The 19,558-nt window shown below is 44.9% G+C and overlaps 2 protein-coding genes across 2 annotated transcripts in view; one reads left to right on the forward strand and one right to left on the reverse strand.

Annotated features, from left to right (window-relative positions):
• angpt4 (angiopoietin 4) overlaps positions 1 to 2,800 on the reverse strand; it is a 60,362-nt gene extending 57,562 nt beyond the window's left edge. Inside the window, exon 1 of the mRNA XM_035388917.1 lies at positions 2,047 to 2,800. Within this exon, the coding sequence (XP_035244808.1) occupies positions 2,047 to 2,370 (324 nt within the window). The 5' untranslated portion in view covers positions 2,371 to 2,800. The remainder of the gene's footprint in view (positions 1 to 2,046) is intronic.
• A 4,262-nt stretch (positions 2,801 to 7,062) lies between these two features.
• Positions 7,063 to 18,602, forward strand: LOC118211363 (proline-rich extensin-like protein EPR1). Its single transcript, XM_035388522.1, has 2 exons — positions 7,063 to 7,158; positions 18,069 to 18,602. Exons 1-2 carry the CDS (start codon positions 7,063 to 7,065, stop codon positions 18,600 to 18,602), a joined length of 630 nt encoding a protein of 209 aa, XP_035244413.1.
• The last annotated feature ends 956 nt before the right edge of the window (positions 18,603 to 19,558 follow it).

Genomic DNA, 19,558 nt, shown 5'->3' on the forward strand with positions numbered 1-19,558 from the left:
ACGTGTTCAGGAGAAAATGAGAGCGTTTTGACCACCAGCTGAACCTCATTTCGGTAACTCAGGGTCAGACACTTCAGTCGGATTCCAGACGTCTGAGGAGGGGGGGGGGTGACTGAATTGGTCACAGGGCCTTCTGCGTGCTCTTCCGATGATCGCCGTCACACGTCCCACGAGCGCGCGTGCTCACCGGTGCATCATGGGACCCCAGCCCTGACCCGTATCGCCCCCACACGCTGTCCGCTAGGCCGCCACATTCTTTAGCACTGTACCTGACCCGAATCGGCGTGATGACCCTAACGCACACACACGCACACACACACACACACAAACACACACATACACACACTCATACTCACACACACAAACATAAACACACACACACTCATACACACACACATACGCGCACACACACACAGTCATACACACACAAACACACACACACACAAACACACACACAGTCATACACACACACACACACACACTCATACTCACACACACAAACATAAACACACACATACGCACACACTCATGCACACACACACACACACATATACACACACACACGCACACACACAAACACACTCACACTCATACACACACAAACATAAACACACACACACACACACACACACACACTCATACACAATACACATACACACATAAACACACACACACTCTCACACTCATACACGCACACACACACACACACACACACAGACACATAAACACACACGCATAAATACACACACACACGCATGCGCCGATACACATGCACATACTCACACACTTTGTTTAAGACTGTGCATTCATGCCTTCAGACATTAATGTCCAGCCACACTTCTATTCCAGTGAACAATTATAACTAAGAACTACACCATGCACCACACTTTATTATAGATCAAATTAAAGGGCCCATTCAATTGACAATCATATCTGTGAACATACCATGTTCTTTATTCTAACAATGACCCCAGGCAACCTTTGTGATTGGTGTAATCCATTGATCAAAATGTTTTTTCTAACAAATGTGTCACTAGTATACTGTTACCAAGCACATTTATAGTACTGTGGAGAGAATATCTTCTTCATATTATTTTCATTTTTCACTTTTTATTGTTATGAAAAGCTTGTTTTCCCTAGGTTGGAGAGCCTGTCATCCTATTAAAGTCGAAGTCCACAACAATATTGCAACGATGATTAAATTAACTATCGCCTCCCACTATCTTGTCACTCACAATCCAGCATTTTATCTCACAGTCATTTTTTTTTTTAGCAAATCAGTTAAACCTCACCCAGCCAGATCCCTCCTAAGTCTGCTGTTTTGAATCAGCCACACGCTCGGCTGACCGTTCCCACTCTCCTAACAAGGAGAGACATCTGATCCAAATACTCAAAGCTTTCCAGCTTTATTAATCTGTGCGCTTATGTATTTTGGGCAGCGTGCTGCAGCAGGGTCCGGGGTGTGTCAGTACCCGCCGTGGGCTGGTGTGTCGTGAGCTCGCTCTTCTGGTTGTCGTGTCACCGTGTCAGTGTCAGTGCTATCTTAGGATGTGCGCTGTTAGTAACAGCATCAGAGATTTATAAAGCCTGTCTATCTGTCATGTGGGACAAGGTATGGAGGACTCTGGCTGCGTCTAAGAAAAAGCATTTCCAGGATGGTACAGAATATTCTGGTTATCTGTGTACCACCTGTTATTGCAATAATAATTAAAGTAACCTATATTCTCAATTTCTCAGATTCTCACACACTACTCTTGAGACAGTAATTTCAATTTATATCTTAAACTTGGTCCAACAGTTCAGGCCTGCAATGGATCTCCACTCTCACACACACACACACACACACGCACACACACATTGACACAGGCACACACAGACACGCACACAGTCCCGCACACATACACACACACAGAAACACACACACACTCCCGCACACATACACAGATGCACACACACACACACACACACACACACATTACGCACGCACACGCACACACACGCGCACACACGGACACAGTGCAGCGCAGAGAGGTGTCGGCCCCTTACCTTCTGCAGCCACTGCGTGTTGTTCTCCATGGCCGTCTCCAGGAGCTGCAGCTTGTGGGCGGAGCCGTCGCCGCTCTCCGCCGGCGGCGCGTCCCGCTGGGCGGCGTTGATGTTGCCGTAGCGATCGGGACCCCTGCAGGCCTCCAGCTCGGGCAGGATGAAGGTGTAGCTGCAGTGGCCGTGCTGGACGCGGTGGAGCCTCTTCCTCCCCTCTCCGCCCCTCCTCTGCCCCCCGCCGCCGCCACCGCCACCCCCGCCCGCCGCCACCACCGCCGCCGCTACGCCCGCCAGGAGCACGCTCAGCGCCAGCACCGCCGGCCTCATGATGCGCTCCGCAGTCCCGTCGCTCGCTCAGGTAACCCCTCACCTGCACCAAGGCGCGCCTCTCCCCGGCCCTCTCACTCACTGCCCTCCTGCTCGGCCATGACACCGTCGCCCGGGGAAAGATGCTCGCTCGCGCGCGGGTCAAACCGTCCCTCCCTAACGCTCCTTCTTCTTCTTATTCTTCTTCTTCTTTTACGAGGTTTTTTTTTTTTTTTTGGTTTGTTTGTTTTTTGAGGTTTTTCTCGTTCCCCCTGTTTTTCCCGGGGTTTCCTCTGAACTCCCTCTGGCCCCCGTGGAGACGCGGGACTGCAGTCGCGAACGCTCACCCGCGAACAGAACCACGGGCTCTGTGCGAATCCCTCAATCTCTTGGCGAAAGGGAAAGCAGAAAGAAACGCTCCCCTCCTATCCCACTTCAGGGGGTCAAGTTTCAGAAATGACCAAAGTGAAAATGCTCTGCCCCTTATCTGGCTGCTGGGGGGGGTGGGGGTGGGGTGGGGTGGGGGGGCTGGGGGAGGTCTGGTTATTAGCGCGGCCTGTCTCTCTGGCTCTGCTCGCTCGCTCGCTCGCCCGTCCATCCTGCACCCCCGCAGAAAAACACGCCTTTTCCAAAACTTCAGCCTCCTCCTCTGTCTCCGGCCCAAACCGCAGCTCGTACGCCAGCACACGCCCGCCAGCTCCGCCACATTCGGGAGATTCGGACTCCCGGGGGTAGACTTTGGAAGAAAAAAAAGTAATACAATCATTTGTTTCTTTAATTTTGACATCTGTGCTGCACCACACACACACACACACAAACACACGTGTCAGACTGTTTTTACTAATTATGCACAGAGGAAAAGTTTATAGTTTGCTGTTCTGTACTTGTTAAACTCATTCATTAAAGGGCTCAGTATTTAAATCCGTTTGTGCCTCGGTCTGACCGGCTGACAGGAGTGTATTCATCTGACCTCCACAGGGCCCAGAGCTGAGCTCTTCCTCCTCTTCCTCCTCCTCTCTCCACCTCCACCGCCCAAAGGGTGAAAAAATACCAGAGTAAAATCATCTCCATATTGATTAACCCTCGTGTTGTCTTCACACAGCAGGACTCCAGGTCTTACATGCAAAAAAGATTAGTATCTCAGCAGGACCTCCTGGTTAAATAAAGGTTAATAAATTATTTTTTTAAAGGTTAATAAATTATTTTTTTAAATTGAGTATTCCCCCCGTGTCCACTGTGACCAGCCATCACCGGACCCCATGTGATAAAGCCCCTTCATTAAATTTTAAACCCTGTATCGATATTTTTCATGTGGAAAAAACCTGTCAGTCATCAATAATTCAGTGAATAACTGTTGTTCACAGTCCACAGGCTGTATTTTCTCAGTCTACACCACTTTTTTTTCCGACGAAACACACATAATAATTCATCATAATAAAATCAATGATAGTTAATTATTTTTTTCCTGCAGTAGATGTAGCGTTTCACTTTGATTCTGACTTCTGATTTCATAACTGCACAGTTAAAAAAGAGACATAAGACAGTCAGGTAAAGGCAACAGGAGAGTAAAGAGACGGACCCAATGTTTGTAACGGATGAAAGGATGTTTATTTACAGTGTGTTACAGTGTTGGACAGACACAAAATGCAGTTCTCTTTTGCACAGTCAAAATGGTGCAGTCACATTAATCCACCCTGGAGTGTTGAGACCCTACTCTCTGCCTGATTGGTTCTGAGTATCAAAAATAAGAATGTTTTCAGGAAATAGCAGAAGGTTGTAGTTTATCTTGTGCTATCCATTTCAGAGCACAAGTTATATGTGAGGTAGAGTGTGGACAGTCAGACAAAAACAGATCAGATTTGAAAAGAAAAAACTGTTTGGCCAGGTACAGGTATGTGACAGTCTAAATGTAACCCAGGTGTCTTCTGAAAACTTTATCTTTGCCAGCAAAAAAAAAAAAAAATATAATATAATATAATATATAATATAATAATGCTGAGAGAGTGATCAAAGAGAGAGGGAAAATAAAGACTTTGTATCATTTGATTTATCTCACCAAAAACATGTCCACAGTTGAAAAAAGCCAGTTACTTGAGTGAATGCAGGAAAACACAGGAATCATTGCTTTGCGATATGGCTTATTCGGTATTTAGTTGTATTGTAAGTTTAGCATATAAATTCCTTGATTTTGATATAATTTTTTAGATAATATTTTTAGGAAATGTGTTTTTAAATATGTACAGTGTGTATATTTTGTGTAAATTCGTTTTTTTGCAGTTTTTGAAGCTTTTTAAAAACCATGCGAAAGTTTATCCGGACCTCGCATTTTCCTTTCAGCGGCCGTTGCCTAGCTTCACACTCCCCCCTTTTCTCGTCGGCTCTGAAGCGTCTGTGACGTCACTCGCGCAGCCGAGGCTCGTTTGCCTTCGCCTGCCATCCAGCTGGCGAGAGGTTCTGCAGTCAAAAGGGCTACAAAGGGCCAGCTAAAAGGGCCTGACCCCAGGCAAGTCTGATAAAAAAAAATGACAAAAGTAGGGACTGAAACCGAGCCAAACCGTCAGGTTCAGGTCGGGTTTTATTGGGCTCTGGTGAAAATTACAAGCTCTAGTGTGTTTTTCTGCACCTCTGCACTTTGAACTGATGCACTTGTTGTTTGTCGCTCTGGATAAGAGTGTCTGCTAAATGCCTGTAATGTGATGTAATGTAATGTAATGTAGTGAAAGAATGACACCGCCACGTAGCGGCCAACAGTAAAATGTGTTTCACAGAGAGCAAAGGACTAATGTCAGCAAACTCTACATGAAACAGGAATTTGAACAGATCTGCCTTATGTAATCCCTACATAAGAAATCATAAAAATGTGCGGTTTTGAATTAAGTTTTTTTTTTTGCTCTGTAACTTCAATAGTATTCTAACCCCACGTTCACACAGCAAGTGATTCGGTCGATGGATCGCTCAAGTGTACTAGGCTGAGGGAGGGGCTAGTCTTGCGCAGCTGCAGCTAATTATTATAATTTTTGTTACTGCTATATCGCTAGCTAGCTAATGATATATCTGTTTCTTAGTAGCTAGCCAGCTATCTAGCTATCTATATCTCTCATTAACTAGATAGTGATCTCTCTATCTCACCAGCTAGCTAGCAAGCTAGAGATCCCTCTATCTCTCTCAACAGCTAATGTATAGCAATAGCTAGCTCTATAGTCCATCCATCCATCCATTATCTATACTGGTCAGGGACGCCAGGGGTCCTGGAGCCTATCCTAGCATGCATTGGGCAAGAGGCAGGAATATACCCTGGACAGTTCGTCAGTCCATCGCAGGGCACACACACCATTCACTCACACACTTAGCTCTACGGTGGTGTATAAAAAAAAAAAGTGTTTTGGTCTCAATGTTACTGATTTTGGTACAAGCCACATATTTGCCATATAGCCATATGCCACATATTTGTCTGCAGCGTAACCTTCAAGTTTTTAGCTGCTCCTCCATTGCAATGATTGAAGCCAGGCCTAACAATTATTCACAAAATGTTATCACATTGGTCGGAAAAATAGGAAGTCCAGAACTCTGATTGGCTGTTGACGGGTGATGTCTGCAAACGATAAACCGTGGGCAACATTTCTCCGGCAGCTTTCGCCGCTCAGCTGCTCGGGTTGCTGGCTGTCGCTCAGCAACATAGAGAATGAATGGACTTCCGGCAACTGGTCAACCAAGTCGCTCGCTATGTGAACATGGGGTGTTCAAACGTTACCTCAAAGTTTAACTTGCACCACAGGGATGCGACAATATCAAACACTGATGAAGCTGTTTTTAATCATGGCAAGCTAGTAGTAAACATGGAAAGTTACTGTAGCTGTCAAGACAGAAAAAGGGACAATCTCTCTCCCCTATTTGACGCTCCGGACATGATGAACTCAGGTTTGGTCACTGGCTGTTTACTCACCCATTGACCACACATCATCACGCCAGGCAACCAAGCAACCAAACTAGCTAGCTAACAGCAGGTCAGCCTGCTGGAGTGAGATCTTGGACCAGGGTGGAGAAGGGATTAAGATTGTAGACAGGGGGGGTTGAGATCATAAACTGGGTGGGGGGTGGGGGATGGGGAGGTGGGGTGTTGATTTGGGTATATATAAAACATACCCCAATCAACAGTCTCTCTGTAATGTTAATGAACCAATCACACTTTGTCCTGCGAGCTGATGCATAACTTGTTTTATCGAGGAGCCGCTTTGTTTTTAGTTGCGGTCGTTTTATTTGGCCTGAGATGTGTTTGGGTAGCGTGAGAGCGTGAGACAGAGCCCGAAAGCACGTATCTCGCGCCAAAAGAGCTGAGAGTCGCCAACCCTGAACGGGGTCACGCCAGCCACGTAGCAATGGGCAGAACGCACAAACACAGTCAACTGTACACGTCTAGGCGACTTTCCTTTTAAAAGACGCAGTTAACTGAGATAGCCCGACGACAAAAATAAACAACCCCTCTCAGATTTACCTTACTGAGGCCATGCACTCCCTGACTGCCTGATAGCTTGGTTAATTGCATTGTTGATGGTCACTTTTAGCTAATTAACGCACGTTGTGAGGATGTCATTACAGGTGAAGCAAATCAGCACGCCTTGATTGCTTTGGGCCTCCGTGGGAGAAGCAGGACACATGTTGCCATGGCTACTGACTGCATTCTCCCGTGCACAGCCTCACAATTGCTGGGGGACTATGGAACTGCCAGTCTTCATCCCAGCCTCCATCCTCTCCCTCATTTTCCTCGTCCTCTCGGCGATGTGGATCACCCCAGATAACCGCGTGACCTCTGTAGCCGTCTCTGCTTATCTTTTCCCTCTCCCACTCTCTTTGCCTCTGGGGGGCGGGATCGCTTCATTGAGTTCCCCGTCTGTCCTCTCTCTCATCTCCGTTTCTTTATCTGAATTATCATCCCCTAACGATCACTCATCCCACAAAATGCTCAGTTTCATTTTACATCATCCACAGGGGCCTCTGGGAGGGTCTAAAATCCCTGACTAATGCCTTTTCAGCACGCCCTTATTTGGAATAAACAAATGATCAAGCCAGCGTACTTTAATGACCACGTTATTGGTATTTGATAAATATTCCCCATAGTTAAGTGAAAGCACAGGCTGACCTTTGCACAGAAATGTATGGAATAAACGGAAAGCTCCTGTGTGTGACCCACGCCTTGCTCGAAGAAAGAGAGAGGGGCCAGGTTGGCTGGATGGCTTGTTCTCATCACAGATTCTTCTTACTGTAAATCCTAATCAGCCAGTTGACAAACTCGAGCACTCTGGGAACTTGAGTCACAGATGGTCCCGCTGCCAAAACCGTTTTCTTTTTCTTTTCTTTTTCAAAACGAATGAGCTCAAAGCACTCGAGCGGATTAATCTCCATCCCAGTGCAGCAGCACCTCAGCATCGCCCCAAATGAGCCCTGTGGAGGTGCACAGCCGCACCCTCTACACCCCCACCCCACCCCACCCACCGATCAGCTCCGGTCCCACTCATACCACCACAGGGATCCCGTTCAGAGAGGGGAAAAAAGAGAAGAAAACAGCAGATGCATCGAGGGAGTAAACGTTCGTGGACAAAAAAGGAAAGTTAACGAGCGTTTAAAAAAAAATATTTCTGCAATACCAGCATCTGTTCTGTTCTCCAGATGACTAATCAAAACTAAGAAGTCCAGATGACTTCCAGCAGTTCTGCTTTCTGGGGGAATCGGGGCAGATGAAACCCTGGCTTTGGGTTGCCAGGTCAGCAAAAAGCCCCCTGAATGGGGAGCTGAATGGGGGTTTCGGGAAGGTGTTGTTCTTACTTGCGGTTGAGCCCCACGGGCCGGTCCAGGCCAGCGCTCAGCTTGTGTAGGGCAGTGTGCAGAGAAGCAGCAGCTTGACATCACAGATTTTCAGAGGGGAGCATTCCCTGCCTCCAAAGCTTGAGATATGAGCATGGCTGGGGAATGACTGGCATTCCAGTTTCGGAGAAAAAGGGCGAAAATGCATTTAAAAAATAAGGAAACTCCTCCCACTCATATGACCACTGAGTAGGGATGGGAAGTATTTTCAAACAGTATGCATTTCACATGTGTATTTACATGCATTTCAGATGTATATTTACACGCATTTCACATGTGTATTTGACATTCATTTCATATATATATTTACATGCATTTAATGTGATTTTACCTGCATTTCCTATGTGTATTTACATGCATTTAATGTGATTTTATATCTATATTCTATATATCCCACAATTTTAGTCAATAGATAATATTTGTTTGGAAGGTATTTTGTACATTTCAGTGTATTTGTACCCTACCAATGCCAGTTAGATGTTTGCAGGTCTGAACATCTGTCACATAGAAAAATTCATACTTCATACCCTCTCCACTTTAAAATTTTTCTACATGCATGTAATAAAAGCTGTAGCAGCCAGCAGGCTGTGCAACACTTTTTCAATGGCCCACGGTCTTTGCTCTGATTGGCCAACGTGACATGAATGGTTAAGTGGGGTATATCACACAAAGCACTATTACCATATCCCACACCAAATGAGCTCTCTTCTTCTAAACATTCGGTGAATGTGAAGAGAGGGGTATACAGCAAAAGATCTGAAGAGAACTGAAGCTGGAATCTGTGTCCAGTTGCTTCAATCTGAAATTCCCACTCCATTCCCCCTCTGTGCGCTGCTTTGTCCTGCTTCCCAGACGGGAAGTCTGTGAAATTCCGGTACCCCAAAAGTCCCAGGAGAAATCAGAGGCTCTCCTCTGTCCGACAGAGGACAGAAGGATCTGTTTCCATTTAATTCTGCTCATTAGGTGTTGAAAAGCTCTTTGCTCTGCAATAAACGCCGCTGTTTTGTGTACAGGCATCAACTAACAGGAACTGACAGAAGACAGAGGCGTGCCTGTTAGCAGTCGCTCTCCAGCACTTTTTGGAATCCTCTATAGAGGCCTGTCCCGAGTTTAAAAATAGAACAACGTTATGCGGACACATTGACTGAGGCAAATGAATGAATTGAGTCTCGCATGACCAGACATTAAATGTGTCCTGATTATGTCTGATAATGGGGGTTATTTTTAGAAATGGACAGCACCAGGGCATCTCTGTCTCCACTCTGGCGATGTTTAGAGATTAACAAATAAAGCAGCTCAGTGATCATGTTGAAGCTGTCAGCATATCATTGCCGTGCTCCTCTCTGTAATATGGTGAGAAGATAACATAACATAACATAAGGATGAGAACAGGCCATTCAGCCCAACGTTCGCCATTTTCCTGACTTAATGGCACCTAGTGCTCTGATTACCCACAGACTAGATTTTATTTAACACTGTATCAAGCCTGGTCTTGAAAATCCCCAGAGTCTCTGCCTCTAAATCTTCCTAATGTCTGTGCTGAATTTACCTTTTGCTAATTTCCATGTATGCCCCATTGTTCTGCTAATAGCACTGAACCTGAAGAACCTCCATAAATTTAAAAGACAATAAAATCACCCCTAAGTCTCCTTTTACTAAACTTGAAGAGATTAAGTATCTTAAGTCCTTCCTCATAGCTTTCGTCTTTCATACCACAAATCAATTTGGTTGCCCTTCTTTGAACCTTTTCCAGAAGCTCTGTATCTTTCTTGTAGTATGGTCCCTGAAACTGCACACAATACTCCAGTTCTGGTCTAGCAAATGTATTGTATACGATAAGTATAACTTCCTTGGATTTATACTTTTGGATTCATACTTTTGTCTATATATCCCAGCATTCTGTTGGCCTTTTCTACTGCTACAGCTCAGTGCCTAGAACCTGAAAGACTTTGATCAACCATTACTCCCAAGTCTTTTTAAAATTTAGAACATTCAATTTTTTTCCTCCCATAAAGTAATCCTGCCAAAAATTTTTATTTCCCACATGCAGAACTTTACATTTGGCCATATTGAATTTCATTTGAGAGGTTTCCGCCCACTTCTGCATTTGGGTTAAATCTTCCTGGATTACTTTAATGGATTCCAAATTATTAGCTCCCAATTTAGTCCCTGTCAAGGGCACTGATATAAATGAGGAAGAGCCGCGGTCCCAGCTCTGATCCTTGTGGGACTCCACTTTTAACAGCTCCCTGCTCAGATAATATCCCTCCTACTATTCTTTGTGTTCTACCCTGTAGCCAGTTCCGAATCAACTCTGAAATACCTCCTGTAATTCCTATTGTCTTCATTTTGCTAACAAGTCTTATCAATTTTTTTTTTTTTTTTTGGAAATCTAAGTACATAATATCATAAGCTAAATATTTTAAATAGCTAAATATTTTATTAAGCTATTTATTAAAATTTTCCAGAATCAGATGATAAAATACAGCTACATTAGCACATAACAATAAAGGCAAACTAGCTACAATTATATTTTGCTCCTGGGAGGCAAAAACAAAAAAACCCACAAAACCCTACAGTCAGCAAGAAGGTGGCTGAATTAGCTAATCGGCTAGTTTGCTAACAGGGTGCTTAATGGTTGAAAAAAATTGGAAAATTCCAACTTCCCCAACCGTCCAGTGTGCACGTGCACTTATTGCACACATATTTCACTGCCTTATTTCACTGCCTAAGACAACTCTTCAAAATGTATTGATAAACAAGAGCTACTGAACATTGGAGCTGTGTGTATGTGTGTTGTGCGTGTTACTGTATGTGTTCGCTCCAGAGCTAACAAAGCTCACCTCATTGAACAGGTAGAGATGTTGTTGAGCTGCTAATTAGTGGAATCAGCTGTGCCAAATTAGGGTTGAAATGAAAACCGCCAGGATTGATGGTAGGTCTCCAGGAACAGGACTGTGCTGCCCTGATTTATATCAATGCATGACTGTACTACCTGTCAGACGTTTTGTGTGTAACATCAGCAAAGTTAAAAAGTGCACTGGGTCTTCAGTCTGAACTGCCAAGCACCTCACGCATTTTACAGCATTCCAGTATTGTACACCTGTCAGTGATGTCACCTGTAGCTGCTGTCAATTGTCTACCAACTGCCTGTCATTTTTGATGGAAATTTTGGACTGACATCGCCAATGCATTAGGCTCATTGCTGGGGTCACCAGATCGATTCCCCTTGTTATCTCGCATGGTACTTCAGTCCTCCGCCAGCTAGAGGTCCCCATAGCCTCTTTTTCAAGCCACTTCTCAATTATCCCATTTGCACCAACTCTAAGTAGCCTAAGTTGATGAAGTAATTGCCAATAATTAAGCACAGATGATGAGTGACAGTGATTCATTTTGATTACTTTCTACCATGGACATTCAGTATGTTGTACGGGGGTATGTCAGGTTTTGTTAGAAGCAGTAGGCAATGATACTCAATCGTGGTCCTGGAGAGCCATAGAATGTGCTGTTTTTTGTTTTTTCCTCAAGATCAGTGACTGATTCAGACCCAAGAGACCAGGTGACCTGAATTAGCCGTGTAAACAACTACTTTAACTGATTAAATGTGCTACTGAGTAACGACGAAAGCCAGAAGACCCTGTGGCTCTCCAGGATCAGAAGTGAGAACCACTGGCTCAAAGACCTGCTTTTCACAGCATATCAACTTCCATCCATGTTCTTCCTGTCTCTCCCCATGATAGACCAACTAATTATATTTTATTGATGTCTCAGTTAGAAACACAGTTGTATGATTACTCACATGACTGTGTTGTTGGAGTCCTTTTGGGGACACCTGGAGGATAGCCATTGAAATACTAGTTTAATCCTTGCAGGTCACATGGTGGAGACCAACTGGTGGCTCCGCTCATTGCAACTGGACTGCTTTAAGGCCCTGTCCACGCGTTTACGGATTTATTTTAAAACGTAGTTTTTTCCCTCCATTTTGTCCTCCCGCCCACACAGCATTTTAGGTCACTGAAAATGAAGCTTTTTGAAAGCTCCTTCCAAGGTGGAGATTTTTCAAAACTCCGGTTTCTCTGTCTACGTGTGGACAAGAAAAATGGAGCTTTATGAAAATGCTGACGTCACAACGTCAACTCCCGCATCTGTTACCGTGGCAATCGGTGTATTGCGCATGCGGAAATCGTTTTAGCGTTCTTGTGTGGATGGAAATATTTTTTTAAACGCCGGCCGTGTGGATGGGATTTTTTCTTTTTTTTTTTTAAATGGAGGGGGGAAAACTACGTTCTCAGAAAAGTCCATATACGTGTGGACAGGGCCTAAAACAACCAGGTGGAACCTGATGCAATAATTATTTCATTAGCACATGGCAGTGCTGATCTGCGGACTGCACTAATCAGTTACCCAGCTTATCTGGATTAAGCACGGAATGTTGCCTGACACCACTGTAAGGCAAGACAGTCGATCTAGAGCAGCGGTTCCCAAAATGCGGATGGGGGCCCACAGGCGGGTCGTGAGAATGGCCCGGGTGGGATGCAAGAGCTATTTTAATAATAACTTAATCCACTGTCACTTTTTGTACACAAAATTGTTTTGCATTCCATAAAATATAGTTTGAGTTTGCATTTTATTATTTGGTCTTTACGTTTGGCTATAGGGTGTGAGGTCACAGAAAACACATTATCTTGCTTGTTAAGCGGGTCCTGGGGTCGGAATGGCTGGGAATCCCTGTTTGGGCGCAGACAGAACAGGGTTCCCCCGTCCACCATTTTCCCCAGCTTGCATGTACCAACTAACACTAAAACCACCAACCACTCTTCAGCTGGCTGCTCTACAGCAAAGGCCTCACAGAGATGGGGAAAATGGGAATCCCTAGAGCGCAGAGCTAAATGTTCAGTCCATGGGTTATCATTACCGATCTGTACATCCGTCACTGATGCGGACAGGAAGAGAAGTTGGACCCTTTTCAGCACGGACTACGCGCGGACGCGAGAAAACTCGCCGATCTTGAGCCGATAAAGAAAATAGACTCGTCCGCGGCGCATGTTTTGGCACGTCCCCAACCTGATAAACATCTTCAGTCTCTGGCTTTGAGCAATAGTTGGACCTTTCGTTCCCAGCGGCTTAAGAAATAAGAAGAGCGTAAGCGACACAAATCTGTGTTTTGGAAATACTGAACCTTAGCGGTTAGCTTTCACGCTTGCTCTCTCCTCGTCTTTCTTGATTTCCTGGCTTTGCCTTCAGATGGGCCCACACAGAGACTGGCATCGCGTCCACGCAACCGAAGCCTGCCTCTTTGTCTTCCCAAAATACAAATGAACCTGTCAGCTCCTGTCGGTGAAACTCCACCTTGCTGTTGCGATATTTGGAAATTGCTTGAATTCTTACCTAAAAATATTCTGAGGAAGGATTAGACACTTACACAAAATTAAATCCAGCTCCATTAAATGGAGCTAAAGAGGATTTGAAACTAGAAAAAAGAATGACTCCAAACTTGTTGACAGGAATGCTTTTACAGGATTAGCTTGAAGATAAGCACTAAATGATTGATGAGTTCAGCATCTCTTAGCCATGTAGAGTTGAATAGCCTGCAGGGGAAGACCCTGTTTTTCTTTTCCCCCCCCCATATTTGAATAATCCGTGTTACCGTGGGCTGCAGGCATGTGCCCTCTCACACATTCAGAGCGTCTTCGGCGATGCTTCCAGAAGGAATCCACTTCCTGTTGCGTTTCCTGCCCACGTGCTAGAGGCTGACCAACTCCTGACCTTGCTGGGATGGACCACATTGAAAAGAGTGTCTGAGAATGTCAAACACACTCCCTCGGGCCCTCAACAAAGGACCTCTCTGTCCCAGCCACAAATTTTAAAAACTAGGGACAAGGCATTCAAGGCTGGGGCTCCCCTTGTATGGATACTCTGTCGTATATAAGGGTCACTGCAGCTTCTTCTAAATTTCATTTATTATTATTATTATTATTATTATTATTATTATTAATAATAATAATAATAAATATTGAAAGAGACAGTAATACAGGAATTTTAGCTACATAAGGCCGAGAGCTATTGTTCCTGCATTACTGGTTCTTACAATATTTAATGTCTTTATCATTATTATTATTATTATTATTATTATTCTTATTATTTAATGTCTACAGGGGCCGTGCACCACTAATGTTCCCTACTCAAAAATGCACTCTCTGCATTTGATGAAGTTTCTTATTATTTCTCTACCAAAAGAGGCCCATAGACCCTTACCTCTCTATTTTTGGATGATACTCACCTGTCCTGAAATAGAATAGGGGTTCAAATCCCACAAGCAAACTGAATGAAATGGATTCCACCCTATTTTGACTTACAGGACATTAGTCGACATGCATTTACTTAAAGTTTTCTGGGGATTTTAGTGGCACTGAAAAGGCAGTCTATGCTGGCAGGGAGTTTGCCGTTGCGTTAGCCTGGCAAAATCGAGGCTTTTTTGCCAGGCTCAGCTTATTTTGAGGTTAGTTTTGAGGGAAATTATGAAAATAAATAAATAAATACATTTCCCAGGCTACTGTCTATTTTTGGGTTTTGTGTTAGGTCCTTGGCAGTCTTTGTACAAGACATGCACGTGCACACACACACACACTCACGCACACACACAGGCACACACACACACAGGAGCACACACAGGCACACACACACACACACACAGGAGCACTAATAATTACACACTACAACAGAAGAACATGCACACATAAAGAGCACAATACATAAATCTGCCCTTGCCCGAGCCTCCCTCCAGGGCCTCGGAGGCTCAGATAGCGGTGCGCGCGGTGAGAGGACCAGGCAAACGAGAGCCGTTAAATTAATGAAGGGGGGGGGGGCGAGGTTTTCCACCTCATTTGCCTGTCAGGAATGATAACCCCAAAAATAAAAATAAGCACTGTCCCGTCTCTATAAATAAACAATGCTCAGCTTCTTCTCCAGGGTCACCTCACGCCCAAACTCAGTGACCTCACCAGTCCTGCCGCTCTCTATACCCAAGAGATACCCCTTGGTTCTGGCATAACAGTCTTTTTTACATTAATGTTTTTTAATGTAATGTTTTAAAAAAAAATTTTTTTTTTTACTGCTGCCGGTAATACTGCAAGTTTATACATTACAGGAATGCATGCTTTTGATAATGGATGACACTATCAAAGGTCCTCCTTTATCCATGGACTGTGTGTGTCCTTATGCTGATCTGTAGGGATTGTGTGTGTGTGTCCTTATGCTGATCTGTAGGGAGTGTGTGTCCTTATGCTGATCTGTAGAGAGTGTGTGTTCTTATGCTGATCTGTAGAGAGTGTGTGTTCTTATGCTGATCTGTAGGGAGTGTGTGTCCTTATGCTGATCTGTAGGGAGTGTGTGTTCTTATGCTGATCTGTAGGGAGTGTGTGTTCTTATGCTGATCTGTAGGGAGTGTGTGTCCTTATGCTGATCTGTAGACAGTGTGTGTTCTTATGCTGATCTGTAGGGAGTGTGTGTCCTTATGCTAGTCTGTAGGGAGTGTGTCCTTATGCTGATCTTTAGGGTGTGTGTGTCCTTACGCTGATCTGTAGGGTGTGTGTGTCCTTATGTGGGTCTGTAGGGAGTCTGTGTGTTCCTGTCCACACTTGTTTTCTCTCTGCTCTCTCCACACGTCAGTTCTGCATCAGTACCGTTCTGGTACACTGCTTCCTGCAGTTTCCCTGCTTGTGAATTTTGTGAAATATTTTCTAAAAAATAAATGATCCTGGAGTTAATGGAGAGGAAAAGACAGCTGTCCTCTAACTCTCATATCCAGGGGTCCCACTATCCCTTTCATAACAGCCACAAAGGACCTTTCGCTCTCAGATCGCAAATTATCGTTAAGATGTTGTTCATATATGTTACTTTTCACTGTACTCTGAAAAAATAACTGTCGGTTAAACCTGATAAACTCAAGACTGTCCCTTTAGACCAACAACTGAAAAAGAGCAAGTAAAAATGCTTTTGGTATTATAGGTGAAAGACACTTCAGTATGTTAAAAAAAAGAATAGTTTTAAATTAATGACTCGATAACCTCCAGCTTCATTGAAATAAAGAAAATATCACTTTTAGCCCTCTTTTTTTGTCTCTCTCTCCCCCTCTCTATCTCTCTCTCTCCCTGTCTCTCTTTGAAGCAAGTTACCCAAACTCTGGTCCTGGGGGCCACAGGATCTGGGATTTTTGTGTTTACCTTAGGAACAGCATCTGCTGAAGACCATAGAAAGCAGCTGAGGCTAGCTGGCTGTGTGATTAGCTGCTTGAACTGATGGGATGAGTGAAGTGAAAATGGCCCCACCCTGTGGTCCTCCAGGACCTGGGCTGAGCAGCCCTGGCCTCCAGCAGTACTGGGGGGCAGCTGGGTGGCTCATCCTGTTAAAACACTGCTCTACTGCACGGGTGGTCCCCACAAATCCAAATTGTGCCGGTGCTGTCTAGTGCGTGGGTGGACCCCAAAAATACAACTTGCCACTGCAGTCTGGCTAACAGGCCTGCAGGGCAATACACTCTCAGAAAAAAGATATTAAAAAATTACTATAAAGGTACAAACGCTTGTCACTGGGATGGTTAATTGCACAACTAGCCAGTAATGAACATTCATTCATTTTAAGTTTTTTTTGCTTGCAAATGGCACTTATGAATACCCAAATAGAACATTAATGTACTTTCAGGGCACATTTGGGAAATGTGTTCCCTGAAGAATAAAAATGTACCTCCAGTGTACCTTTATGCTTTATGTCTGAGTGTAGACGCTTGCGTCGTCCCTGGGATGGGGGGGGGGTTTTCGGTCGGCTGGAATAACAGACCCTCGTCACGCACCGCTGACCCCCGCCCCCCCCCCCCCCCCCCTTCCCCCGGCGCCCCCCAGTCTCCCCGTTAAGCCGCCGTAAAGCGTCTTCCTCTGACTCACGTCTGTGTGAGTGAGCCCCACTCGCCAGCCGCACCGTGATAAGATACGGCGGCTGGCATCACACGCTTCGCGGGAGAGCTCTACAAAATCGATGGCGGAGCTTGCGGCAATGAGCGTCGATAAATACGACTGGGCATTCCAAATTGGGGAGAAAACAAGGTTTTAAGAAAAGCAGAGAGATAATCTTATTGAGATTAATATTAAATACTGGTTGATTTATTCCCGCCAGAAATACAAAACATTTTGTAAATGCGTATCAGTAACTGCAACCAAGGAATTAGAAAGCCTCTCTGTGGTTGTGATGCTAAATGATTATTAAAGATGATATAATCTGTATAAATGTAAATGGTAAAGGTAAATGGACTGCATTTATATAGCGCTTTTATCCAAAGCGCTTTACAATTGATGCCTCTCATTCGCCAGAGCAGTTAGAGGTTAGGGGTTAGGTGTCTTGCTCAAGGACACTTCGACATGCCCAGGGCGGGGTTTGAACCGGCAATCCTCCGACTGCCAGACAATCGGTCTTACCTCCTGAGCTATATCGCCCCTATGTGTAGATGGCAATCGACAGGCATATTCACCCATGAAAATTTTAAATCTGCCGATAGATGCACACAATACATGAGTGCTGGCTATTGTATTTATTTATTTTTTTGGTAAAGTAGCGCACCATTGCCGGTATATACTGTCAGGACCAGATTTGATAAATGGGAGATGACAGTTCCTTTCTGAAAGCAGCGTTGAGCTGAGCAGAGATGTCATGGGTTGACAGAGCTTGTGTTTGACATTTTAACAGGAAAGACCGCAGGGGGTGACTGGGTCGCCTGTGGTAACTGACAGCTTTGGGGTTTCTAAAGAAAACAAACAGCTTGACCCCACCCCCTACCCAAAACATCCACACCACCCCCTGCCCCTGCGCAGGGCCTCCACCAAAACCCGCTACACCAGCCCAAAGCCTCCACCCCACCCATACCCCACCCAAAACCTCCACCACACCCGCTACACCAGCCCAAAGCCTCCACCCCACCCATACCCCAGCCCAAAACCTCCACCACACCCGCTACACCAGCCCAAAGCCTCCGCCTGGCCCCTACCCTTGCCCAAAACCTCCACCCCACCACTACCTCTAACCAAAACCTCCACCTCACCCATATCCCAGCCCAAAACATCCACCCCACCCCCCTAGCCCTGCCCAAAACCTCCACTCCACCACTACACCTACCCAAAACCTCCACCGGACCCCTACTGTACCCCAGACTCTTCACCCAACCCCTACTGTACCCCAGCCCATATGTACTCCAGCCCAAAACATCCATACCAGCCCTACACCAGCCCAAAACCTCCACCTCTTCCCTACCCCAGCCCAAAACCTCCACCCCACCCATACCCCAGCCCAAAACCTCCACCCCTTCCCTACCCCAGCCCAAAACCTCCACCCATTACCATTCCCACTGATTCAGAGCTTTGGACGCTTTCATTGTTTCCTTTATCTTTTTTTACATCCACCAGCAGGTACTTGATTACAAATCACAGCTAACGTCTTAACACCAGCAATCAGAGTGTTATCGTAAAGGCCCAGGACTCCTCTTAAGGGCAATTAGGGTGCTTTTTTAAAATGACTCTGGAATGGTGCCATATGCGATCCTGGCTCAGGTCTGCAGTCCTTCGTAGGGCATCTTATCTCTGTTTTTCTGACCGGATCGGAGCCTATTTCTACGATATCAGCTTGCTCTTGTAAACAAATTTCCCACTGTTCTTGTTTTAGTTGAAAATAAAAACCTCTGCCAGCAAGCGTTGCTGTTTGCAGACCAAAATTAAAGTCTCTGAAGACATGCAATTACAGACAAAATTATTTTGGGGGAAAAAAAAAAATATTCCTATCAGTTCACTTGTTTAACTGAAAATGCCAAACAGCGATATGATATTTGCGTCATTCGCTATAGTCAATTATTATTCATTATTGCATCCTTGAGTCGTTGATGTGTAGGTCTGTGATCTGCTCGTGAGTGTAACTGGCTCTCAAATCTGCAACCATCATGGCTTCCTGAAACAGCTGCCCGATTAGCTGATTGTGCAAAAGCCTCGCTTCCCTAGAATGGGGTAATTATCTTATCTTGGCTCAAAAGGATGATGTCACTGTTTATGGCAGACTCACATACACACACCGAATGCCATTACGCTTGTGAAATGTACTCCATACACACATACCCTAGAATGCGTCATGCATTCATACGCATATACGTACCGCATACAGAACATGTAAAGCGTGTGTGTGTGTGTGTAAAGATATACTGTAAACAGTGCATATAGTAGATGCCAAATGTGTGTGTGTGTGGAAAATGTATCAAGTCTGTGCCCTTGTTTTGCTTTTAAGCAGTAGTTAAAATGGCAGCGGTAGCAGAAGTGAATTT

This window comes from Anguilla anguilla, chromosome 13 (genome assembly GCF_013347855.1).
Source record: "Anguilla anguilla isolate fAngAng1 chromosome 13, fAngAng1.pri, whole genome shotgun sequence".
Classification (NCBI taxonomy): domain Eukaryota; kingdom Metazoa; phylum Chordata; class Actinopteri; order Anguilliformes; family Anguillidae; genus Anguilla; species Anguilla anguilla.